The sequence below is a fragment of the Larus michahellis genome, chromosome Z (assembly GCF_964199755.1).
Source record: "Larus michahellis chromosome Z, bLarMic1.1, whole genome shotgun sequence".
Lineage (NCBI taxonomy): Eukaryota > Metazoa > Chordata > Aves > Charadriiformes > Laridae > Larus > Larus michahellis.
In genome coordinates, this window is record NC_133930.1 from 71,566,489 (window position 1) to 71,592,126 (window position 25,638).

The 25,638-nt window shown below is 47.7% G+C and overlaps 1 protein-coding gene across 4 annotated transcripts; it reads left to right on the forward strand.

The window, feature by feature from the left end:
• Positions 1-117: 117 nt before the first annotated feature.
• On the forward strand, positions 118-25,368 carry TBC1D2 (TBC1 domain family member 2). Of its 4 annotated transcripts, XM_074570293.1 has the most exons (16): positions 118-564; positions 1,177-1,443; positions 2,287-2,467; positions 3,962-4,393; positions 5,051-5,183; positions 6,108-6,249; positions 8,391-8,527; positions 9,150-9,337; positions 10,480-10,866; positions 11,741-11,851; positions 13,400-13,587; positions 14,777-15,247; positions 16,392-16,512; positions 18,494-18,679; positions 19,318-19,439; positions 20,121-25,368. In XM_074570293.1, exons 4-16 carry the CDS (start codon positions 3,986-3,988, stop codon positions 20,320-20,322), a joined length of 2,796 nt encoding a protein of 931 aa, XP_074426394.1. In that variant the 5' UTR covers positions 118-564; positions 1,177-1,443; positions 2,287-2,467; positions 3,962-3,985; the 3' UTR covers positions 20,323-25,368. The 4 variants fall into 4 exon arrangements, with proteins under 4 accessions (XP_074426394.1, XP_074426396.1, XP_074426392.1 ...); XM_074570295.1 differs by lacking the exon at positions 1,177-1,443; XM_074570291.1 differs by lacking the exons at positions 118-564; positions 1,177-1,443 and adding an exon at positions 1,770-2,197.
• Positions 25,369-25,638: the final 270 nt, after the last annotated feature.

The window sequence follows — 25,638 nt, forward strand, 5'->3', positions numbered from 1 at the left end:
CTGGGGCGGGCGCGGCCCAGCGGCGGTGCGTCCTCACAGGAGGGGCAGCACCGCCCCCTCCCGTCGGGCCCGTCCGCCGCCATTTCTCTGTCCGCACAGGGGCCTCCCATCAAACGCTTCCCGAGGGCTCCTGGTGTCATCAGAGCCTTCCTGCTGCGGGCTGCCAGGGGAAAGTGCTGTGCCCGACAATGCCGCCAGCGCCACGCCGAGCTGGCAGTACCGCCTGTGCAGATCGCACGCTGCTGTCTGCTGCTCCTGTCAGGTCTCTTGCACATCCCCTACCCGAGCATTTCTCCCGGCCTGCTGTGGCACGGGCGGCTGTGCGGGGCGAAGGACTGGCGCTTTTCACCCGTGTCAGGCCGGGGCCCTGGTGGAGCAGGCGGGTGTGTGGTGGCAGCATGGCAGGCGCTCCGGCGCTGCTGGCCCCACAACCACCTTCCCCTTCGTGAGTCATGCAGCGCACGCTGGGGCTGGATACCGCGTGAGGTTGCGGTTTATACAACAAAACCAGTGCTTTGACTTTCCATCAGCTCAATTCCCGGTGTGGTTGTGCCACGGTATAAGGTAACACTGGGAGAAGGACCATTATTTTGCAGCCATGCTGGTACTAACCAGTTGAGGAACTTGCGATAAGACTTCTAAGGTGCTTCCAGGGCAGCATGCACATAGACAGGCCACTTGCTGCCCTGGTACCACCATTTTTGTCACTCTCCCTACAGCTGCAGGTCAGGGGGAGGAGAAGGCAGCTCAGGCTTCAGGGGGCAAGGGGACTTCATGCAACTACAGGTACACCCTTCACTTTTCCCTTTTGCTTAGTGGCGCTGGACTCTGTCAGTGCTCATCCAGTCTAATGGCCAAGTGCCATGCAAGCCGACAGATTGGTTTTGGCTATGGAAATGTGTAGAGTTTGTATGCTGTAATCAGCTTCATGTGCAGTACAATTTGGGAGCTTAGGCCAGAGGACGGGTGGGCCACTGGACACCTGGACATTTTTGCTTTTTGCTGCTCAGGTACTAAACTTGGTTAAAATTGGTGATCTCAGTAAAAGTTGGCTGAATCATAGGGGGAGTTTCTTGAGATCAAGGGAAATGAGTCATAACATCAGACCATCAAGGCTCAGCCATCACTGTACGCAGAGAATGTCTGAGCCATACAGGCTTCTTATCTTGGGGACAGGGTGTAAGAAGTGCCTTCCCAGGCCAGCCCAGTGCCCGCCGAGCCCCACAGGGTCTGGCAGCACCGGCAGCGGGAGAGACGGCTGCCAGAGAGCGTGTGAGCCCAGCTGTGCTGTGTGTCCCATCCCCTGCACTGCCCCAGGGCCTGCCCCACAGGCTTATGGCAGTCGTGACACCCCTCTTCCCTGCAGTACTTTCAGAGGCTTTTTCAGTCTTGACCCTTTGGCCCAGCTTGAGCCTGCCAGCCTCCAGTCTCCCATGGCACCAGGTACCGCTGTTTTTACTGTGTGAAATTTGCCTTGCATAATTTGCCAAAGCTGACCATGTGGTCGTGGCTGTCGCACTGTGGGGTCTGGCGAGCAGCAGGTCTGCATCCCATGCCCTGGGAGTTTCACAGGTTTGGGGCGCATCGTTCCTAAGCAGATGGGACCTGCTGGTCCCCTCCAGCCCATGTCCCCTCTGAGCTTCCTGTCAATGTGCTGCCTCACCCGGCTGAATCATTGTCTTCCAAATACCCGACTGAAATGTCGTTTTTTTAGTGTGGTTTTTTTTTTTTTTTTTTTTTTTTTTTTTTTTTTTTTTTTTTTCCGCGGCTGCAGCTGGTATTCTCTGCCTTGCACCCGGCTTTGCTTGGCTTCCCCCGTCCCTGCTGCCCTCCCCGGGCTGCGCCGCGCTCCGCCCCACCGGGCCCCGCCAGGAAGCACGGAACGGCGGCGGCGACGGCCGGGGCGGTCGGAGCAGGTACCCCCGGCCGGAGCTGCGGGTCCCCGCCCCAGCCCTCCCCCCCCGCCCCGCGCCCAGCCCGGCGCTGAGTTCCCCCCCAGCCCCCGGCCGGGCGGTACCACCGGTGCCAGCGTCCTGTCCCCCCCGCGCCGGGCGGCGCTGCCCTGTGCCAGGCTCCAGCAGCCTTCAGTTGTGCCCTGGCGCGGTGCAGCTGGGCTGGGAGGTGCTTCTGCGGCGCTGGGGGAGGCACAGATAGGGGGGGCCTGCCTTGTGCAGCTCGCATCAGCAGCTTCGGAAAGGTTTGTGTTGGGTTCACGCTGATCTCTTTTCATGGATGAGTCAGTGTCGGAGCTGCTTTCTGCTTTTCAGCTGCTTTCATCTCTTTCAGACAGTGCCAGGGCCGAAGGAAAAGGAACTGGACCGAAGGAAACCTGAGGCAGAAGCCCCTCTTCTGTTGCTGTTGGATTTGTTTTGGAGGCTGTGGTTAGCTGCTTGGTGGTGCCTGCAGTAGATGCTCTACGGCAGCAGACGGTGACTTCCAGGGGCATCTCTCCACTTTTCTTAAGGAGGTGAGATCTCCTCTAGAGTGCTTTGCAGTGCAGATCTGACATGACTCCTTATAACTTGGTGCTTGAACCCAAAATGCTTACTTGATCCTGTTCATGGTGTGGGATCCATGGACCATGGATGCTGCAAGAGGCAGAAAACTGATGGAGCCCTCAGGTGGTACAGGAGGTCTTTGTGCTGGTACTGCCATAAAAGCCCCAGGGTCTGTTAGGGAGAGTTCAGACTGCTGCTTCCTTCTGATGATGGTTCCTTTGTGCCAGGCAAAATTGGCTTGGAAATGAAGCTTTTGGGTGTTTCAGAAGCTTAGCTGAGGCAGCACCTTCATGAAGGGTGCTTGTTCCTGGCATTTGTGAATGCATTCAGTAGCAGGATCCATGGTGTCAGGGGAGTGAACTAAAAGAAGTTCAGTAGCTTTCCAAAAAGAGTGAGCATTGTCGACAGCTATCAAAAAAGTTAATGTGGGAACAGGAGTGGGCAGCAGTGATAGGGCTTAGCCAGCACCAGGATGGGTAAGCTTTCTTTTGGCAGCTCTGTGTGCTCTGCTGTATTAATCTCTATTCACCTGTTGTCACACAGCTATCTGTTGTATTCAGTAGTTTTGTGTCTGCAGTTGGGTTCCCACTAACTTAACACTGGAACAATTTATTTGCTTACATATTTGCTTCAGATATATTAGTGTCTTAACTGAAGTCTTTCATATTCTTTTAATTTATTTATCTTCAAACCATGCTTTTACTTAAGAAAAAAATGTAAGAAATTATTTATAGGTATCTTTCTGGCATGTTTTTAGCTTTATACAAGGGACATTGGTGTCTGCAGCTGTAAGCAAAAAATCACACCTGCCATATGGTTAAACACTTGAAAAAGTGCCTAGAAACACAGCAAAATTGCATCCTTGCATACGATCAAAATTCATCTGAGTATCTGGCTACATCGTTAAAGTCAGCTGCTTTGCTGAGAGGGAATTTGGACTAGAGATCTCCACAGATCCCTTCCAGCCTTATTTTTCTATTTTTCTCTTGCACATTCTGTTCCTTTTTGGAACCCAGCAGTTTACTTTGGCCACTGAGTAACCAAGTCTCCTTTGTAAGGATCACAGAATTACTTTCTCTTGTGCATAATGCACCATATGAGGCCTACTGGATGGAAACCTTAACTTAGACAAATGATTTGTAAGTATGCTGCAAAAGGCTAGATTTTTCTCCAGACGCCATGGTTTAAAATATTAGCTGAACATTCAATGGAAATGCCAAGATGCAGTTACCTGAAATCAGATCTACAGAGGTCATCTGAGCTGAGGAAGGTAGGCAGCAATGACCAAAAGTGAAAGTTGGCGACCTTGACTGGGCAGTTTAAAAGCTAGGGAATGGTTTTGGTCATATGCCAGATCTGGGCTTATTCCTCCTTTTTCATTTGCTGCAGGTTCTATAACAATGATAGAGTAGTTGGGATCTGCTGTTACTTATTTACCTAGAGAAATTCCTGTTTCAATTTAGTTCTGAGCATATTTCCTGAAAGAGATGAAAAAAGGATCAGAAAGCGGAGCTTGTCCCCTTGCCACTCCAGGAAATTCATTGGAGTCAAATCCAAGCAATAACAGCAGCAATGGAGCCTCAGTGAAAGAGAAAGACACGCATTCTTCTTCTGGAGAACTGGAGAACATACAGCTGAAACCCGGTAGAGAAACATCCAGAAAAAAACTCTGTGGCTATTTAAACAAGCTGGGCATCAAGGGACCGATCAAGACCTGGAAGTCTCGCTGGTTCTTTTACGATGAAAACAAATGTCATTTACTGTACTACAGAACTGCACAGGACATCAACCCTTTGGGGTCTATTGATATCGCCAGCGCCAGCTTTGACTGCAAGGTGGAAAATGGGGAAGGGGTTTTTGAGATCAGAACACCAAGCAGAGTTTTTACTTTGAAGGTAAGGGGCAGCATCTTCTTGTGGGGGCTGTTACGAAACATTCCCAATCAGGACAGACACATTTCTGCTAAGATACCTCTTAGCTTGAGTTTCATTTTGGTCTTCCCAGCCTGGACTGTTCCCATTTGGACCTAAATTACTTGCATTGTTTTGGCAAGACTAGGATTCCATTACCTGTGAGATGGCTGTTGTTTAACAGGAGTAGAAGCCAAAGTAAGTGCTGAATTAAAATCATTGAGGAGTCCTGCAGTCCACTTGTAATTTGCTGAACAGAAATGAGCTCTCCTGTCTAAACTGGTTACTCCAGCCAGAACTTTTGCTAGATTTTTATCTCTGTGAAAATCTGTGTAAAGAAGCTCACTGGGTGATTCCTGGCTAAAATATTTGTGACATTTCAGCTTAGCCTTGGAGCATAGTGAAAAAAAACCCCATTTAAAATGAGGTCAGTGGTCCACTGAGGTTCTGTTACTAAGGTCATGCTGAAGATTTACTCTGTCCTCCCGAATCAATGTTAGGACCAGAGGACTACAGCATAGGCTTGACACAGATGGCCTTTATTTCTGCTGACTTGGGCAGTGAAGTGGTGGTCAGTCCTTCAGGATGTGTCTCATGCTGATGAGATTATTCCCCTCCCCTTCCTGTTTTGTGTTATATTAGGCAATCAGCAAACAGGCAATGATGTACTGGCTGCAGCAGCTACAAATGAGACGTTGGGAATTTTGCAACGCTCAGAGCAGATTTCCTGTGGGCAGCTCCCAGCTTGTGAATGAACCTTTGGCTGGCAGAACAGGTAGGTGTCGCATATGTCAGCCATTTTTTTTTTTTTTGCTTTCAGCCCTGCAGTGATGAATGGTGTTTCTCTTTGTAAGTGGGCAGAGGTTTTGGCCAGTTTTTTAAATGCAGGTGCCAACTATCAATGCTTGGTCAATGTTTGGAACTTCGGGCTTCATCGTGGATGAATGTGAATGGGCCATCTCCTAATCCACAGCATGTGGTTGGAGATGATCTGGTATCTTACGATCATGAATTCCTTCTTAATTTTCCTCACACATGTGAAGTGTGCACATTTGACATATCCCATTCCTCTTGTGAGGCCTGTGAAATTTACAGCAGGCAAGGTTTTTTTCAGCAGTGGTGGGATGAAGATGTGCATTCCTAGCACATCTGTACACAGGCCAGTGTATCAGGGGAGCACAGCAGCAGGATGTCCACCTGTTTAGTTATGACTAGATGCACATTTTGTTTGAAACAAGTAAACTCCCTAGCAAGTGTCTGCTCTAAAGGTTCTGGGTACCCTTGCATTTTGCTACAGCAGGCAGTAATTTGGTAACAGACTGTGTTTGTGGAGTGTTATCTGCACATTACAACTATCAAACAGTGTTTGTGATGGGGGAAAAGAAAAAGCAACAGCTCCCTTCCTTATTATTTTAGGTGGTTAAAGTTTGATTGTTTAGGGTTAGTCATTCTTTTATGCAAATGGTTGAAGTCACCTGATTGTCTTTGAATAGATGACTGTATTTGTACATGTAACCTTCTGTAATTTGGCCTAAAGCTAAGGAAACCTGCTCTGCTGTCTTGTTCCACCTGGCCAGTTGAACATGGAATGCATACCTGTAGTAAAATGTCATGGCTCTCGAGTTACATGAAGGAGCCAAAGTCCAATGGAATTCTGTCTTGCTCAGTTGCTTCTGTGTCCTGGTTTGTTTTTACATAGATGTCATTGACAATGAAGACTTTCTGCCTCCAGTGAAAACACCAACAGAAGTAGTGGGTTTAAAGGCAGCATCTTTGCCTGCACCCCAAACATGTACTGCTTTGCAGAACATCTCCCTTAAGCACCCTTGGACAGAGATACAGTAAGTGCAGGAGGAGAGCTGCAGTGCGGTTGACATGCTGGTGTGCCTCTTTGTGCCTTCCTTGCCTGTCATGTATTGTGTGAAATGGGACTCTTGCCTAGGTGGAAGAATCATGAAGCAGCTTTTTAAAGGATATTCCAGGCGAAAATAAACTTCCTGCCAGAGGGTCTTTCACATCCCCTTGTTCCAATGCACTTAACATCATCTAGCTCTTAGCAAAAATCCTAGGGCTTGGTTAAGCATTCTTCAGTGTAGGTAGAGGTTTGCATGCCTACTGTGATGCGTCTGCACATCGCTCTTGGAAGGACACACAGGCAGGTTGAGACGCAGTCTGTAGGCTAGTGATAGAAGCCCAGTAGCACTTTCCAGTGGTTTCAAAGGACCTTGAATGTAGTGCACTCTCTAAAGCAGGAACTCCAAGCAAAGGCGCTTGAGCCTGTAATATGGCCTGACAGTGCACAGCTTGCTACTCCTTGCTGAGTTTCAAATATGTGAATATTCCCAGAGCCTGCAATGATGCTGCTGTCTGCAGTTGCCATGTTTAGCTCCATCAGGGCTACAGGTTACAAGCCTTGAGCAGTTACAGTTGCACAAAGACAACCTCTATCAATATCTCCTTAAGAGTGTCCTAGCTGCTTATTTACATATAACCAAAAATGCGTAAGTAGCCACAGGTATGGTAGGTAGCCTGGCACCTGCCAGGTGTTTTTGGTGGGGAGGTTGGCTATAGTTTTTTACCACCACTACTGTGGCTACAACCTGCTGCCAATAGGAAGAAAGAGGAAAGAGCCCCCAAAGGACCAAAGAGGATCAGAGGATCTGTACTATTTTGCAGGATATGCATTTTCTCCTCCTCACTTTGGTTAAAAATAATATGATCACGTCTCCCTCTCCCCAGCCTTGCTTTTGCTAGCTTGAATAACAGTTGCTTCTTCTCAGCTTCAAATTGTATTGCTCCCCTGGTTCTGTAAACATTTCTTCAGGCTCTATCACTATCGGGCTGGGTCTTATGAGGGTAGCGTGTCTGATTTCAGCTAAGTTCATCAGATCCCTAAGCTACTGCTGTCTCAGAGGAAAAACAAAGTGCAGCACTGAGGTAGAGAAAAGTAGGAAAGTTGCGTTGGATGAGTGCAGACTACAGGGAATGAAGGTCTCCTGATCTTATGTGACAGTATGTTCCCTGAGATCAAAAATGTCTGCTCTTCTGCTGTGGGGCCTTACAGTAACAAGGCAAAAAGAGAACAATGTCTAAATACCAGCTTCATTTACAGTTAGGAAGCAGCTGACACTGAGTCTTTTGTAGATCTCAAAACAAGGGTCTTGTTTTGTTCTAGCTGATGGACAGCATAGGAGGAGAAGGAAAATGACCTGTATACACACAGGCAACTGTCTCTCCTGTATAGGTTTTACAGAAAATACTTGTGCATTTGTGGTTCTGCCTGATGCTGTAAAGTCATCTCATAGTGCTTCTGGCAATAGCTGATAGCAGCAGCTGAAACAAACTGGTTCTGAGTCTGATTGTAATTTTGTTCTCGAATCTCTTTACTACATCAAAGTCTATTGAGTTTGTTGTGGCAAAGTTATTAAATGTGGTTCAGGACCACAGAGCACAGGACCTGTGGCTGCTTCAGATGTGATCATCGTGGCAGTTTTGGCTGTGCTGTAGATAACTGAACTTTTCTTAGCACCTGGGGATTTCCACAGTGAGCTAAAGAAAGGGAGGGGGGAGAGAGAGAGAATGGGAAGGAAGGAAGGAAGGAGGAGGAGAAGGAGGGGGAGAGGGACGGGAGGAGGAGAGGGATGTGGTTGGTCTGCTTTCACCTTTGATCCCTCTGTCCGTCCTGATGCATTTATGTACAGGGCTCAAGCACAAGGGGAAAGATCTTCAGCTGATTTACGTTGCTGTCCTGGTACTGATTTTGTGGCATCGTCCTGATTTACACCAGTTAAAACCTTGCTCCCCTTAGATCCACCTGTGCCATGAACAGTTCATTTTCTCAGCACGTGAAGGAGATGATGGGTTTTGGAGTAGGGGTGGGATATGAAGAGATGTAAGGGATTGAATAGTTTGAATATGCACTGACTGCAGTGATCATTTATTCTTCTCTTCACTAGGCTGTCTTGATCTCTTTTTGTTTCAGAAACACTGTCTACAATATCTGTGGCTCCAAGCAGCTCTGGGGGAACAATGGGAACATCTTTAGCTTCAGTGAATTCCAGGAGCATCCTGAGAACCCGGATGAGGAGCAAGAGGCAAAAGTGGAGGCAGGGTGTGCAGGTGCTTGTTACTGAGCTGTGTGAGCTGCTCTGAGTGTGATGCCTTCTAGCAGGGAGTCAGACTTTGCAGGAAAGGGAGGGAGAGCGTGGAAAGTTGTCATGGGACATGAAAACTCTATGACATTGTCTCAGGTCCCTTCCTGGGTTGTTTGCACAAGACTGACTCTTTTGGCTCAGCTTCAGGCTGCATCTGTCTGTCTTCTACTTCTGGAAACTTCTGCAGAGGCAAAAATACCATCCATGGTGCCAGCCTTTAGTGGTATTTCTCTGAGGTAGAAGTTAAATTGCTGCGCCGTCACAAGGTTAGCTCAACAGCTCCACTGCATGCTTGGGAAGTTACCTCTCCACCATGGTAACTTGTATTTACTGTGTGCAAGATAGATGGTTAGGGTGCAAGGTGGGTTAACAGGTACCATAAAACATTGCAGCTTTGTTTATTCTGGGCATACCTGTGGGCTGATCCCTTCTGTCTGTGCTTCAACCCTGTGGATCCCAGCAAGTCAGTTTTCCTTTTCCTATGTGTCAGTCTTCTCTGCTGAGCCGTTGTGAGTCCCCCCATAGCAAGACTCAGGAGTCCATAGTAGCAGCCCAATTCTGTGTAAATTAACCCTATTTCCCTTCAGTTAAGGAGGGGATCCTGGAGGATGGAAGGATGGAGCCCAGGCTCAACTGGGTTAGGAAAGCCAGGTGGATGAACAGTGGCTTCCCAGGCTTGCCTGAAGAATTGCCCAAGGAGAGGAACCCAATGGATAAAGTGAGTGTCCTACAGCAACAGATCCTGACGCTCACAGAGGAAGTCAAGTCACAGAAGGTGAGTGTGGCAAAGATTATGCTGCTTTTAAGGGCAGGGCCCTGATACTTGTCACAGGGACTCCCTTATACCTTGGTATTAAGCTCAGAAGTGCCCAGCAAGCACTCACTGGCGACTAGTTGAAGCTGCTGATGGTACCCCTTTGTATGTGCCTGATTGTGCCCAGCACAAGGGAGAATGGGCTGTCCTTCGGCCATTGCTAGGAAGTGCAGCTAGCAGATGGGCTGGAAAAGGGAGGTAAAACAAATCGAGTGCGTTCTGCAGGCTTCTTGCTAGTGCATCTATTGTTGAGTGAATGTACGAAGTACAGTCCTGAATAAGTACTGTTACACTGGCAGGAGCTGCTAGGGTGAGTCATGCTGTAAACAGCAGGTCATTCTTTTTGAAGAGTGATTCACCATTAAGAGGTGATTTGAATGTAGAAGTCATGGGTCACTGCAAGGCCTGTCTCTCCTGAATGGTACTGTTCTTCTTCACAAGCATAGAGCAGTGCCAGGCTCTCCACTAATGATGCTGGTCGCTCTTCCAGCAGAAGAGGCAGGAGAGCCAGGTCCCATGGAGGGCAATCAGTTACATCCTTGATTTCCTTCCTTAAATGGCTGAGATGGCAGAGCCTGAATAAGCAGCATGTTGCTGGGGCAGGCTTTTGTGCCTTCATGTGGGCTGGAGTGGAGGACTCTGGCAGAGGGGGGATTAAAATGGACATAGCAGTTTCCTTCTGGTAGCACAGATAGATGCAGACTGGATTATTTCCCTCCCTCCTATTTTACCACACTGCTGACCAGATCTCCAGCTTCTCTGGTCTCTGCTGCGCCTCCCAAGAAGGATGACTGTATGAAGTCAGAATTCAGACAGTGTGAGCAGCAGCTTGCCTGTTAGCAATCCACCTAAAGTCAAGTCATCTGTTGCCAGCTGCAGAGATCCTTCAGGCCCAGCTGTGAGAACAGAGCTTCTCTACTGGAGAAGCACTGTGATTTCAAGATTTCTGCATTCAGTTTTGCTTCTGAAAGGAGTCAGTTTCAAGATCCTGAGGACCTTTCACTGTTCACTCATTACTGGTTGGCTCTGTGCTGTCCATGCTGCCATTGCCCTGGTGAGGGGCGTCATTACTGTGATGTAATGGCTTTGCATTCCTTTTCCAGGAGCTGGTTAAACTTCTCCACAAAGCTCTGGAGGCAGCCCAGCAGGAGAAGCGAGTATCTAGCATGTATCTCGCTGCAGCAGAAGATAAGGACAGGCTGGAGCTGGTGCGCCACAAAGTCAGACAAATCGCAGATCTCACCAGTCGACTAGAAGCTCTTGAGCAAGAAAAGAAGGAACTGGAGCAGATGCTGACTCTGAGAGACAGCCACATCCAGGAACTCAAGGAGCATGTGCAACTTCTGATGGAGAAGAACCATGCCAAACAGGAAGTCATCATGGCCTTGACGGAGCAGATGGCCCGAGAGCTCTCTGACCCCTTGCAAGAAGCCAACACTATCACTGCAGAGACGTTGTATAAGCAGCAGGAGGAGATTGAGCACCTGAAGGTGTGTGAGATGGCACAGATCATTTGGCAGCTCCCATTTCTGTGCCCTCTGGTTCAGTGGGAGGGTGTTCCTTGTGGGATGCACAGAATATACTTCTGCTAGTTGTTCCGTCTGTCTCTGAACCAGAAGCAGGCTGGAAGGGGCTCAGCTGGTACCAACAGGGTGCTCAGAAACATCTGTGTCAGTTTCAGCTTCAGCTCAGAGCCTGTTTTATTTGACTTCGTGTCACTATTCAGTGCCTGGCCTCTTTTTTCACTCTTTTATTTCACAGCTGCAGTCTTACTTGCTGGCTTCACTAGCTCTGTTCTGTGTTTCCCTCTTGCAAACAGTTTCCCATTACACTCAGGTTCTTTCAGATACAGCCTGTTGTATGTCCCTATATGCACAGTTGTAATGACCAGTTAGCATGGGGTGGAGAATTGCCCAGAGAGCCACCTACTGCATTTGTGGGAGAGTGTTTGTTTTTGCTGCCAGCCATGGGGCTGAGATTTGCATCAATTTTTAAGAAAACAGAACAAAACATGTATTATTCATCTTATTTAGGTACTTCTCTAGCTTTATATCACACTGATAGCTTTATATCACAGAGATGTCTCTCTGTTGTCTAAGCTTGTACATGCAGTGCACTTAGCATTTTCAAGTGTCTTGTCTATGTATGACACTTCAATTTATTGTTGTGCCTTGGTTTCCTTTGTAGGCAATATTTTTCCTGGGGAGTCCTGTCTTCTCCCCAGAACACAAAATTGTTGAGATATTTTCTTGTCCTTAACACAATCCATACCTGAGGGCCCTCTTGGGATTTAAAAACTGATATGGGAAGGCATTCCAAGGCCCTGGCGATCTCTCCTTATATGACTGTTTTGCTTCGTGGCAGGATGATATTGATGCATACAAAACCCAGAACCAATTTCTCAACTCAGAGATCCACCAGGTTACACGACTCTGGACGAGCGTTGCTGAGAATGAAAAAGCCCTTCTGATGAAGGTAAGGCAAAATGGCTTTTTTCCCCTTGGTGAGAGCTGTTACTAATTTCTTTCCAAAGTCAGCATTGGAATGGATTTTGGTCCAAAACACACCAGGAATAAGTTTTCTTCCCAATGTGTTTCTTTAGGGTGGCTTCTTTCTCTGCTTTGTGTTGTTTCCAAATTAGACGTATTATTTTCATTCTTCAATAAAGTAAAATGCTTGCAAAGCTCAGTCTTGAGGATGCTGAAACTTAACCCATATTTTCCTGAGGGCTGGCAGACTGATTGAGCCATGTCTCCATCTAGTCGTGATTTCTGTACCAGGCTTGACACTGCCAGGTGGCAGCACTCTCAGGTCCTGCAACTAGATCAGAGTTCCTGTGTTTTCTTAAGCTCTGTTTTTATTTCTAGTCTGGTAAGTGTGCGTAACCTGGACTTGTCTAATCCAGCCTTCGGGTCCTGAACCACTTCCCCAGGCTGGTGGTGTTTGCTCTGTGGGATCTGTGGGTTTTCCCTGGGCTTTACTTCCATGGGTTTTAAGGTATGTCTCCACAGTCTTGGATTCTGGAACAGGACAAAAAGCTACTTCTGAAGTGTTATTGCCATTTTTACATCTGTTTGCTTTCTAGTCCTTTGAAACCCTGCCTGCCTCCTACTGTTCTTCTCTGATCCTGAAACTGCAATAACCTTCAGAAAGGAAGTAATGAGACCAACATGCTCAACATGAGGCAAAATGCTGATTAAAGTTGTAGTATGACAGTATCCCATGCTCCTTGCTGCCCCCTCTATATGTAGCCTAATTCTGTCTGCGGTTTCTGTTTTGTTTTTGTTTCAACTGCTGCTTTCCACTGAGCAGGAGTCTTCATTGAGCTTCCTATGAGACATTGGGTGAGTCCTGTCACCTGTGTGGCCTTAGTTCCCCACTTGTGGAGTAGGGATAACAGTCCTCATTCCTTTTTTGTGCTTTCTGTGCTCAGGAGTATGGTGGTGGCAGGGACTGCTTGAACTCAGCTGGGCTTCCTGTGCTTGAGAAATGTTGTGTACCAGTGTGTTGCTAAGGGGCATCTGGTCACCTTGTCCGTGGTACTACTGTGTATCCTGAAAATGGTATGGTCGTAGCTCAGTTCCAGGAGTGGTGTGTTTTGTTAGGAGACAGCTCAATATGGGGCAGAGAACTTGTCTGCAGAGCAGGGAAAAAACCTGCAGAGAACTCAACTACAGTGGTAGCTTTTTGGTTGTATCCTGAGCTGAGCTGGCTAGGATATGGCCACGCACTGGTGCAGTGCAGTAGCTAAAACAGGTGATACTGTAGTAGGTCTCCCACTCAATAATAAACTTCTGTTGCATGCTAGCTACTACCTTGTGCTTGTTCATAGGTCATGCTAGTTCCTTCTTTGCTGCAATTCCACTGACTGTAGAAAACTTCTGGGGTCTTGCTGTTCACGAGTCTTCACTTTATGTGCAAACCAGGCCAGTAGAGAGCAATGGCAGTGCAGAAAGAACCATCTTTTCTTTCAAGATGGTTTCTTCCAACCAACCGTCTCATTCTGTCACGTTTCCCCATCAGTGTGCCTGCCTGCAAGCCCGAAACTGCCAGATGGAGAGCAAATACCTGATGGTCTTGCGGAAGCTGCAGGAGGCTATGCCTGGCTTCCCCAGCTCCCATGCTGAGTTGGTGAGGAACCTCATCCAAGAAGCGCTCCAGTGGGATGTGAAGGAAGGAGCAGAAGAAGGTTTTAACTTGAACCCTGTAAGGTAAGAGGCAAGAGCGTGGGGATATTCACACCCTTGTAGGAGGCTGGCCGTGGAGGGGAATGCACAGGCAGGAAAGATCCAGGAATGTTTCTACAGTAGGGACTTGGAGCCATGAGCTAGGAGTGGAGGTTGAGCAGGCTGGTTTAGTTTGGTGGTGTGGACACCATGAATATCTGATTGTAGCGTATCACTGTAGGAAGGGGAAGTTAAAGATGGTAAAGCTGAACTTTTCTTGGCAGTGGCAGACAGTATGGCAAGTGACAACAGCTATGGTGTGCCTGGGAGGTAAAAACTGGACATGAGTATAAACTCCTTCTGTAGGAAAGGAGGCCGGCTGGGAGGTGGGGGATCTCCATCCTTCGGGTTTTTCTAGTCCCAGCCATACAAAGCCACAGTTCTAGCGCTGGGGACAATCCTGCAGTGAAGGAGGGCTGGACTGGAGACCTCCAGAGAGCCTTGCCACCAGTGCTGCTGGGATCCATATGTTTGTGTTTGTGCTTTCCTGCCCAGTTAGTGACCTAGGTCTGTAGGAGTTTCCATTTCGTCTGGTTGGTCAGACTCGCAGGTTCTCCACGTAGCTTTGGAGATGAGACTCCAAGGCCAGGCTTGGTCTTTCTGTCAAGAATATGGTGATATCTTAAAAGTATCCCAGCCTGTGGACTGATGATGCACAAACCCTCAATAAGCTGTACTATCAGCACTCCTGGTGTTTTCTGATCAGTAGGAGGTTTGCATTGTGTACAACGAGACATCAGAAGGGATTGTGGATCTCCATTCTTGGAAGTCCCAAAGCCTTTGCAGAACCTTCCTACAGAACTTTCTCTGCACTAGGGCATGGTGGGGAGAAGGTACACCGGTTCAGGTAGATACTCCATTAGGGGCAGGGGAGCAGGCGAGGTGAGAGAAGTCTGATGAGGTTGGGCTGTAGCTCAGAGCAAAGTTACACTTGAATTCATGTGTGTATGCCACTGCTGCAGGCTCTCATTTGACTTCAAGGCTCTGAGACAGTGGGCATGGCAGGCTTTCACATGCAACTGCCAGAGAAGTGAAGGAGGAGTACCTGTGCTCCGGCATGGGTGACAGGAACCTGGCAGCAGGCTGTAGTTGGCATGGCCCCAAGCACTGAGTAGCCCTTGACACAGGTACTAGCACTGTCTTTTGAACTAACCTCTGCCTTGTGTCCCTCCAGTGAGTATGATGAGTATGGGTTTATGACTGTCCCTGACTATGAAGTTGAGGACTGGAAACTTCTGGCCAAAATCCAAGCCCTGGAGATAAAGTCCAACAACCTGCGGAGCCAGGAAGTAGTGGAGAAGCCCCTCCGTGACAGGTGGAACAGCGTTGGGGAGCTGAGCCCCTCTGCAGAGCTGAAGAGCCTGATCCGAAGTGGCATTCCAGTGGAGCATCGGCAACGGGTCTGGAGGTGGATTGTCAGCCGGCACTGCAGCCATCTGCCTGACCACTACCAGCAGCTGTTACGGCAGAGCAAGAGCACTGAGCACCCTGCCTGCCGGCAGATTGAGCTCGACCTGCCCCGCACACTGACCAACAACAAACATTTTTCCTCTCCTACCTCCCAGCTCATCCCCAAGCTCCGGAGGGTGTTGCTGGCATTTTCCTGGCACAATCCTGCCATTGGATACTGCCAGGGACTGAACAGGTGAGGAGCCAGGTAGACTGCTTCTTCACTGGATAGCTGAGATACGTGGGATACACTGAGAAAGCGTAGACACATTGACCAGGCTGTAATTCAGACTACCCCAACGTCCTCCCTCTCTAGACTTCTGTCCTGTCCTAGGTATTTTGCTGCAGAATTCTGCATTTGGTGCCTTTTTTCACCCAGTGTTGTTGCTGGGATCAAGCATCTCCATAGTTACAGAACAGGAAGGAGCAGCTATGGGAGGTAGAGGGAGGCAGTCCCAGAATAACAGTATGAGGCTGAATTTCTAAGTGTTAATGTGCTCAGCAGGAGAACAGCCTGGTGATTCCCCTTTTTGCTGAGAAGAGTTGGAGGACATGTTGGGAAGTGTTAGAGATGAGGGAGTTGCAGGAAATGACATGAGGAGAGGCTGAGGAAACTGGGGTTGTTCTGTCTGTAGGGAAAAAAAGGTTCAGGGAATGAAAAACTTCTTTCACTTCCCAAAGAAGGCCGTAGGAAAGATAAAACCAGACTTCTTAGGAAGTGCGCCACCAAATAAAAGAGGCACTGGGCACTAGCTGCAAGAAAGGAATTTTGGGTTGGACCTTTTCACATGAGGGAAGTCTGTGTAAGCTATTCCTGTTGTTCTTTGGATGGTCTTCAGAAAGACATTTTCCACTCTGGAGAGCGCTTGATATTAGATACCATCTTTCCAGTCTGGCTGAAAGGGAGTAAGTCAGAGCTGAAGGGGGTGAGGGCTGTAGAACAATGTATAGGAAGGTGAGCTATGTCACATAATATGGAGTATCTCTGAATGAGTTCTTTCCTGTATTGAAATAGCCAAAATCAGCACACTGCTTAACTTCATCAGATCTACAGAACATCCCATTAGCTGGGGAGTCTGGCTTTGTCACACCAGTTCTGTGTTTGATGCTTCCTGTTTGCTGACAGAAGCACATGGGAAAGAAAATCACACCCACATGGTTCCTTCAGAAGCCCACAGAACAGATCATTTGCCTCTCTGACCATCTGTCCTGCCACGTTTGATGTTTTGGATGCTCATGGAGCTAAAGGCATGCCAAGAGGAATCTTGGATTCTCCAGTTCCTGGGCTGCAGTCCTCTCCTGCAGTGTTTCATTGCCTCACCATGTCTTGTCCATCACAGATTGGCAGCTGTTGCCCTCCTGGTCCTGGAAGATGAGGAAAGTGCTTTTTGGTGCCTAGTCCATATTGTGGAGAACCTAATGCCACCAGACTACTACAGTGACACACTGATAACATCGCAGGTGAGCTGGGTACCCTCGCATCTGCTTGGACTCTGATGCAGTGATTTACAGTGAAGGTTTAAAAGAAAGCAGTGAGCTTGCAGTGTGTTTGATTTCTGAGAGTACAGTGATACCACCTTGTAATCCCTTCCATTGCAGAGGTGTTGTAGATTTGAGAATACAAAATTGTTAAACACAGGAGCAGCAAAATTGATCCTCAGCACTTGAAGGTCACGTTAGTCAGAAGGAATGTGCCCATTAATTGCACAGTTACTTGTTTTAAGAGGGCTTAATAGAGGTGCAGCTGCAAACTGCGACATGTGTAGAACTAGGTATGAAGAAGGGACCATTCTGCAACCCTTCAGATGTTTCTTTGGAAACTGCACCCTATCTTTGGAGTGCCCTGTACAGATGGAAGAAAATACCGAGATTTTTATATCCACTGTACTTTCCTCAGTTCATGATCAAATACAGTGTTAGTTTTGGCTTTGGCGTTCCCTGCAGATCAGAAAGCCCTTTGGCCATTTGACATAAAATGTTGTTCTATGAGTTACTTACTATCCTGGTTCAAAGTCACTGGATTTCAAGATTTTCAAGATGCGTTGACTTGATTCAGATATACTACGTCCTCCCAGGCAGACACGGAGCCCAGATAGGTCCTGTATACCTCAGTGGAATTGTAGTTGTGTGCCCATACCACCCACACCCAGCAGTGCCCAGTTTGGTGAGCCTGGCCATGACCTTGGTGTCTTTATTGTGTGTGGTCCTTTCAGAGAGAAGAGGGTTTTATCTGTGGGCCCACAATAGATGAGGCTACAAGCATCAGTAGCTGAGAGTAACTGATTGTGCCACTGAATTGGTTGACTAATGTTTACTGGAGCAGTGGTGTGCTGGCGTAGAGGCCAACCCACAGACTGGGGAAGCAGCCAAATTACTGTGCAGATAGCAAAATGTCTATCCGGAGCGTGTAGTGTTAGCTGTGAGATATAATAGGCAGCGCTTTGTACTTGACAAATGCTGATTGACAGGGAAAGCATGTCAGACTGAAGACACAGAGATTCCCCTACATTTGGTGAGAAAAGACTGTCAGCTGATGGAAAGACTTCCTGACCTCACGGTTGGTCCCTGAAAGTCTAGCCAAGACCCACATATAGAGGAAGGTCTAGAGTGATGCTTTGTGGGGTGGCTTGATAAAGTGAAAGCTCTGAGTTGTCCGGAAGACTTAAGGTTTAGCTCTTGCAGATTTTAAAGACCAAGCATATCACCTCATCTGGTTTGTACCACTGTGCCACAGCTAAGTGGGCTGACACAGCTAGGGCGATAGTATGATATGGCACAGGGGAAGACCTAACCATGATCTTGCTCCTAGCACTTCCCCTTGTGAAGTCATGGCTTCCCCGAGATGAAGCTTTTATAAACCTGGGTCAAGGATCTCACCAGCTGCATTTCTGTGTCTTGGCTCCTGCAACCAGAAGCAGATCACAGACAGTACTCAGACCACAAAGAGAAGCTAACTGAGAAGGTCAGGCCCTTCTTGCAAAGTCAGAGGGATTCTAGGAGGTTATTCTGTTGGGCCATATGCAGTCATTCAGACCAGGGCAGGTTTTAATCCCTGTCATTCAATTGGATGCTCATGACATCACAGAAAATCCCAGTAAGACTAATACAGGAAGATGTGGCAGCATTTTCCCTCTTGACTTTGAGGTTGGGAAGGAATATGATCCTCTAAGTGAGAAGAATGTAGGTATCTCTGCCTGCATGTTGGCCCTGTTTCAGCTCTACACCTTGCACTGGGTACAGCATAAAGTACACTGCTCAGTAATTTTGAAGGGTTGGGAAACAAAGGTTTCTCTGCTCTTCCAAGGGTGTGGTTAGGCTAGAAGGCAGCACCAGTGATTACCATGGCATGCATGGGCCACTGTCCTGTTGCACTGCTCTTTTCCTCCAACACCAGGACTGCTTTTGACTAGGACTTCATTGTATTCTTTTTTGTCAACTTTAGGTAGATCAGAGAGTCTTCAAAGACTTCCTGTCAGAGAAGCTGCCTCGCCTCATGGCTCATTTTGAGCAATATCGGATTGATGTCTCACTCATCACCTTCAATTGGTTTCTGGTGGTTTTTGTGGACAGCCTGGTCAGTGACATCCTCCTGCGAGTCTGGGATGCCTTCTTGTACGAGGGAACTAAGGTGCATCTCTCAGTCTAGGCCTTCCTCCCATCTGCACCACCTCTGTGACATGATGGCAGGGCAATGGACATACACACATGTCAAAGAGATGCGGGGTTGAGAGTCTTGTACTATCTTGCCTGTTTCGTGGGGTGCCTTGATGCCTCCCAGCCTCTGTTTGTGTACTTGCTGCTGGTAGGCAGACCTAGTCCCTGATGCTGTGCACAGTATCCCTGGCACTTTTTAGCAGGTAGTCCTGCTATGGAACAGCTCTCTGAGAGACCATGGTGTCTTCTGCTCTGTGACCCAGACACAGCTAAGAGTATGACAGACACATGGAGCAGAAGGTGGGCACAGAGTTAGTATCTGAAAACGCGAGTCTTGCATTGCCTTTGTGCATAGGGAGACCTGGAGAACCCTTGTGAAATCCCTGTGGGGTCCTTTTGGAGGACCTGGTATGCTAAGGGGTTGTAAATTAGCTTACAGAGGTCATTCTCTTGGGATTAGCTTTGTGCTTCTTTAGGCGTGCTCTAATGCAGCCTAGTGAGAGCTGGAGCCCAGCATCCAGCCTGTACTGCAGTGCTGTGTGCCCACCCCATGTTTTACACCAGGAGGGTCTGGTAAGACTTTGTCAACTGAAATACCTTTCAACCCTCCAGGTGATTTTCCGCTATGCCCTTGCAATTTTTAAATACAACGAGGAGGAAATCCTAAGAATTCATGACAGTGTGGAGATCTACCAGTACCTGCGCTTTTTCACAAGAATGATCATGGATGGCAGGTAGGACTGTGGGTTGTAGAAGACCTTCCATCCTGCGTTTGTACTTGCTTGCCTGTTAGGTCAGCCTAAAAAGAATTGTGACCGGTCTGTCGAGAGAGATTCATACATGTTGTCAGGTCCATGGGATATGGATCAGTTTGTCTCTTTTTGACTTTCCCTTCATGGTGTTACTTAAAAGTCGTTTTGGCTTGGACAAAGGCATGCTACAGGAGAGCAGACCACAAAGACTGGGCCAGTCTCCTTCTTGCAGCAGCTGGAACTTGTGCTGCCACTTGCTGGGTTTCTCTCAGCTGTAGTTGTATTTGCGAACACAGCACCACTCACAACCTTTAATAGCAACGTGTCTGAGGGGAAGATTTCTGTGATCAGAAGAGCTCAAGGTTGGGAATATTCCTTCCCCAGAATTGGCATCTGTTTCACCGTCTCCTGACTGGTGGCTACACACCGGTCCCTTAAAAGGTGGTGTGGTGTAAGGCTGTTTGAAGCATTGTTTGGGTTGGTGTTTGTGTGAGAAGGAAGCCAGTGATTCCTTTAAGACACTGCTGCTTGGGGACTTTTGAGGTCAGAGAGCTGAAATCTGAGGCCCTAGTCTTTGTCTACCCTAGGATGCCCTTGGTGTATCTGTTGCCATCTGTTACCAGCCAGTAAATTGGTTCACCAGACCTGTCTTTTCCATCGTAGGAAGCTGATGAACATTGCCTTCAATGACTTAAACCCCTTCCCCATGAAACTACTGAGGAACCGGCGGTCAATGCACAGAGAAGAGCTGGAGGCAGAGCTGTGCGAACTGGAACAGATCAAGGCAGCCTATGTAAAAGAGAGAGCAGAACAAGGGCCTCAGGACCTGAAGGAGGTTGTTAGTGAAGAGGAGGAAGAGATTTAATAAAAACAGGGTTCCTCATCACTTCCCTCCCACCTTGCAGAAGGTCTTCAGTAGCAACTGTCTGTAAGAGCCAGAGCAGGGGGCGAAAGGTGGTCACAGCAGGAGTTCATCTGCACCAGGAAGCAAGGCTGTAGGTACGGGACCATGTGGGGACCAAGCCAGACTTTGTAATGGATCAGAAGGTGTCAAAAGAGTTTTATCCTCTTTTGTGCCTCTCTCCATTCAGCCTACCTTGCCCTGTGCAGTTCAGGGTTACAGCTGAAGGTCCATAGGAAATACCAGTTGTGATACCATGATAGAAGTTGACGTGGTGCAAAAGATGCAGCCAGGAAGGGTTCTTCTACCTTTTCTGATAGAGGTTTGAAAGAGATCTTTACGTACAAGTAAAATCATGAGAAACAGTGAACTGAGAGCACTCCCTTATTGGTACCTAAAGCTTCTGAATTGGTCAGGAAGGAAACCTGCTCTTTGAAGGTATGGTGCCTTCAGTGGCTACCTGCCAGGAGAGCGTGTGTTTAACACGGCAGTTACTGAGTCATGACATTATCTCCAGATGAGTGTTGGGCCTGAGGAAGTCCTGGGATTGGAGGGCATCTTCCCATGGGGTTCAGGCTGGAACAAATTAAATGGGTTGTGGGAGAGTGGAGTTGCTGCTGCAGTTTATTTTGGTTGCTGTGGAAGTCCATGGTGCCTGGCTGGCAAATGCTGGGAGCTACCTCTCCTCTTTGTTTAGCTTTGAGCAGAGCCATCTACGAGTTGGCCTGACCCAGGCAGCACCGTGCCTTCCAGAGGTGAGTTTGCTCCATGGAGGAGCTGTCATCTCAGTGTGAAACCAAACACAGCCTGACTGCAGCCAGGGCCTAATGTCTTTGAGACTTTGACTACTGGAGACACCTGGCTCTTCTGATCGCCTCACACTTGGCCAGGATGAGTGTGTGGCCATCTCTCTCTGCCTCATAGTTATGCTCCTCCTGTGCAGGGTTTCTACGTTGATACCCCTGTCTCTGACTCCGTCCGATTCATAGTTTCTGTGGAGTTTCCAATATTGAAGGTGTTTGACCCATGGAATATTGCACACTGGGGATGAACCTGCAAACCACTTGGACTATGTCACAAAGGATGGCTTGATATTCTTCAGAAAAAACATTAATTTCCCCTGAACCATGAAGCTGGCCTCCATGGGTCTAGCTCACAGAAATGCCCTGCTTACCTCTGGGAATGGTCTCCCCTGCCTGCCAGGCTCAGTTCTCCAGACTCTACTGGAAACAGCACCAGCCTCGATTCACCTGACACACATGGTCTGCCTCAGCTCTGCCTTAGGCACAACTGGACAAATGAGCCAGTTTCAAAGAATTATATAAGTCTGAGTTGGGAGAGACCTGTGGAGGCCAACCACACAGTACGGAAGTAATCAAAGTGGAAGTGAAGTGTTGGTAACAGTGGATAGATGGACAAGAGTGAGGTAGATCCCCTGCATGTCACTGACAGCTGTACGCACTGAAAGTATGAGATGAGAAGAAAATGCTATTGGAGTCTTGCAACAATATCTCAAAAAAATGCACTGGTTTTAAAATTATGCCACCTAGCTAGAGAAGCTCAAAAGGCAGGTTTTTTCTTTACAGATGATATTGCTAATCTAATTTACTCATACTGTTATGTGCATGGGTATACACAAATACAGATTTTTGCTACTGTTACAGACTTTTGAAAGGTATTATCTTTTAAATCAAGACAATGGAAATTAGAGGTATACTTACTATGGTATTTTTCCTAGAGCCCTTTGCAGCAGCTTAAAAATATTTTCTTCCATCCTGCCCTTATGTTTTTTAAAAAAGGCATATGAAACATGCATTATTGGACCAAACCATAGTGTGATGTATGTCTATAGTATATAAATAAACATTGGTCTATGTGGTGTATAATGACCCATTAAAAAATAATTTTTTCTGAAGAAGACATAAGGACCAAGCTGTTTTCCCTGATGTGAAATTCTGAAAATAATTTTTAATTCAAATTGGAAGGGAGAGACATCTCAGGGTTGTTAGAAGTTTTATCTTCTGTTGTGTCTTCACCAGCTCTTGGTTTTGCTCCACATGTTTACTCGCTGAGGACCATTTCTTCTGCTTATACCGCCAACTAGTCACTTGTAGTCTTTCTTTACTAAAATGTGGTGGATACAGGAATATCTGCAAGGCCTATGCAGACCTGCACCTTGCAGGCAAGCTAGCATGTCCCCATGGGCCCTACTCCCCTTCTGCTCCACAAGCTTTAAGGCTACAAAAGAGCACTGAACTCGTGTCACAAGATGCCAGCTGCGCCCAGAGGTTTGCTTAGCCCTGCGCAAGTCCCTCAGGTTTCTGCAAGACCTGCACTGAGTATCAGTCGGTGCTGGGGGTGTTTTGAACAGAGGTTACTCCTGCATGAAGTGCACAAGGATAATTTGTGCTGCTAGGGCCAACTGTTGTAGTTGGAAAACAGTTTAACCTGGTTGCACAGCCCAGTAGCTCCCTCTGGCTGTGCTGGTACCTGTGTATAAAACATGTGTCTTTCCACCCCAGAGTCAGCCTTTGCTGAGCTTTGCTGTATGCACATTACTTTTTAAATTAGGCCTTTTGTCTCTGCATTAATCTAAACCTTGGGATACCAGCTCCAACCCTAAAAAGGATGGGTTTGATTTTTTTTTTCCTGCAGAATATGCAATTAATCTGCAGATCACCTTGTTGCAGGACTTTGGGGCCACCAAGTGTTTATATGGTTTTGAGAGGACAAACTGGTGCAGCATGGCCAAACACACAGAAAACCACTGCTGGCTCAGTAAGTCCCTGAGCTGCAAACAGGTAGAGGCTGGGAGGCTTCCCTGCTTCACCCCTTTTTGGCGCTGGGTGGTATTGGGCTGGAAGGATCTTTTGTCTGAAGCACTGTTACCTCCATACGCTGCAGCTAAGCCCTTGCATGCAAAAGCGCTAGTGCACAGCAAAGATGCTCGATCCACTCCTGTATCCTGGCACGCTGCCCTGGAAAGAAGCATTCCTGGGGAGGTTGTTTCTGTGTTGGGTTAATGTTTATCCCAAGCTCAAGCTTCTCATCCAGGGTGAAGGAGAGTGCTACAGGGAAAGGCATTGCCCATGAGCAGGAAGCAACAACACCCTGTAGCAGGAGCTATCCCACAGTGCTGAGTTTCTCCTCCAGCTTGCAGGCTGGGCAACCTCCTGCCACTATCACAGACACAAGACCTGGGGCTGGCTCTCTTACCATTAAGAGCACATTTGGTGGCCTGAGCCAAAGCTGGGACTTCTCCAGCTGTTTCTCAGTGCTAAGAGTTCCTCTACAGAACGTTAGCTTGGTCTGGCCTGGGGACGTGCCAGGGGCAAGAAGACAAACCACTTTCCCATGCCAGGGTCATAGTAGTGGAGCTGACGTAATTTAATGCCCTCCGAGGTAATTCAGCCCCTTTCCTGGAGTTCAGTGGAAGGCTGCAGGCCACACTGAGATACTAAATCATGAGAAAACCACTGCGTGTTTTCTGCTCAGCCTCAGGAGCTCTCCAGAGAGGAAAACGGCACACCAGGTTAGTCAGTAGAAGAGGAGATATCACTAATGGTGGCAAGCGCATTTGGGGTGAGCAGTCCCCTGTCCCACTGCAGTCAGATGCTTGCTGTAGTTGCCTGGTCTGCTACCATTTAGACAAAATCACCATTTCTTCTTGTTATCGACCGATGGCTTTCCACCAAGTGCAAAGTCTGGCTTTGAGATGCCAGCTGGTGGATCCGTATCTGCTCTGGTTTTAAGCTTAATTTTCATAACACAGAAGCTCTTTGGCACGCTCTGGTGTCAAGCTGGTAGGGAGCTTTGAGACTTCATGCAACACCCAAGGTAAGTAAAATTAAATGTCAAGGTCCCTTGGGAAAAAATAGTACTCAGCTCAACATCACAGCCCCTTGCTGAAAATAATAGCTTTAATTTTTTCTTTAATAAAGTGATTCTGTTAGTACAAAAGTATTGTTCATGACAGCATTTTGCAGGGAGGAAAAGTTCCAAAAGGAAATTAAACCCAACTGATGTTTCTTGCTTCGTCTTCTGATAATGTAACATTTTTCAATGTGATAAAAGCTCATGCAGATTGAGGGGGAATGCCGATGCCACAGACTCTGAAAAGACTTCCAGTTTTGACACCGCCACCACAATGGCATATTAAATCGGTCCCCAAAGCTGGTGGGTGTTGCGTGGGCACAGCTTCCACCCTACCCCTTGTGCCACCCGCCCCCGTACGTGGGGCACAGTCAGTGATCTTGAACTGTGCAGGGCTGGAAATAATTACAGGAGAGGTGGGATGTTCTTGTTAAAGATGATGCTAATTGGGTATAACTAATTAGCGGCTTCCTCCATGTGGCTTCATCCAAACCTACCACAGGCACGCCAAGCCCCTGGTCCTCATCAGGCTGGGATGAAGCTGAGTACAGTGCTTGCTGCAGCACCTCCTTTCCAGTGCAGATGTGCTGGGCTGTGTGCTGGTATAACACAGCTTTCAATTAAATCTACCTGAGGACATTGCATCTGCAAACCCGTCATGCCCTTCTGTCCTGGTTTGAGAAACACAGGATTAATTTTTCTTGCAGTAATTTTACTTTTGAGTAAGGTCTCTTCTAATGCCAGGGAAAACTGTTTTAGAAAACTCTTGTGTCTTTATTTGTGAAAATATTTATTTTATAGCCAGCTGTGGTATGTGGGTTTCAAGGTCTCAGTATTTTTGAGTTAGCCAGGTGCCTGGATGAGGATGAGGAGCGAGACCCTTACCATGAATGGCACATTCAATATAAATTAGAAAGTTTGCTGAGGAGCTCTCTCTCCCTTGATGGCTGCCATCCTGAGAACTTCTTGCCCTGGGGCCGGACCCCTGAGCCCTTCCCTTCCTCCCAAAGCCGCAGCGCTCGCAGTGCCCCACATTTGCTGTCCCCTGATGGGGACACACAGCGTCCTGCTGGTAGAATGGGCTGAGTATAATCCCTGTGTATTTTATATTGGTATCAGGATCAATATTGGTTCTTTAGTGTTATTAATGTTATTTATTTAGTCTTATTCTATTAAATCTGTTTATATTTCAGCTTCTGGGTTTCCTTGTTTTTTCCCATTCCCCTTCCTGGGTTGGGAGGGGTCATCGGGTGATAGAATAATTGTCTAAACAATAAATTGTTGTGGGTTCCTCAAACCATAACACCTTCCTAGGGCAGCAAGGCATATCACCAAGCAGAAAGCTGTTTTCCCCCTGCCTCGTCTCATCCACTTCTGCGCCTGCTCCTTGCAAGGCAGGACCCTGCT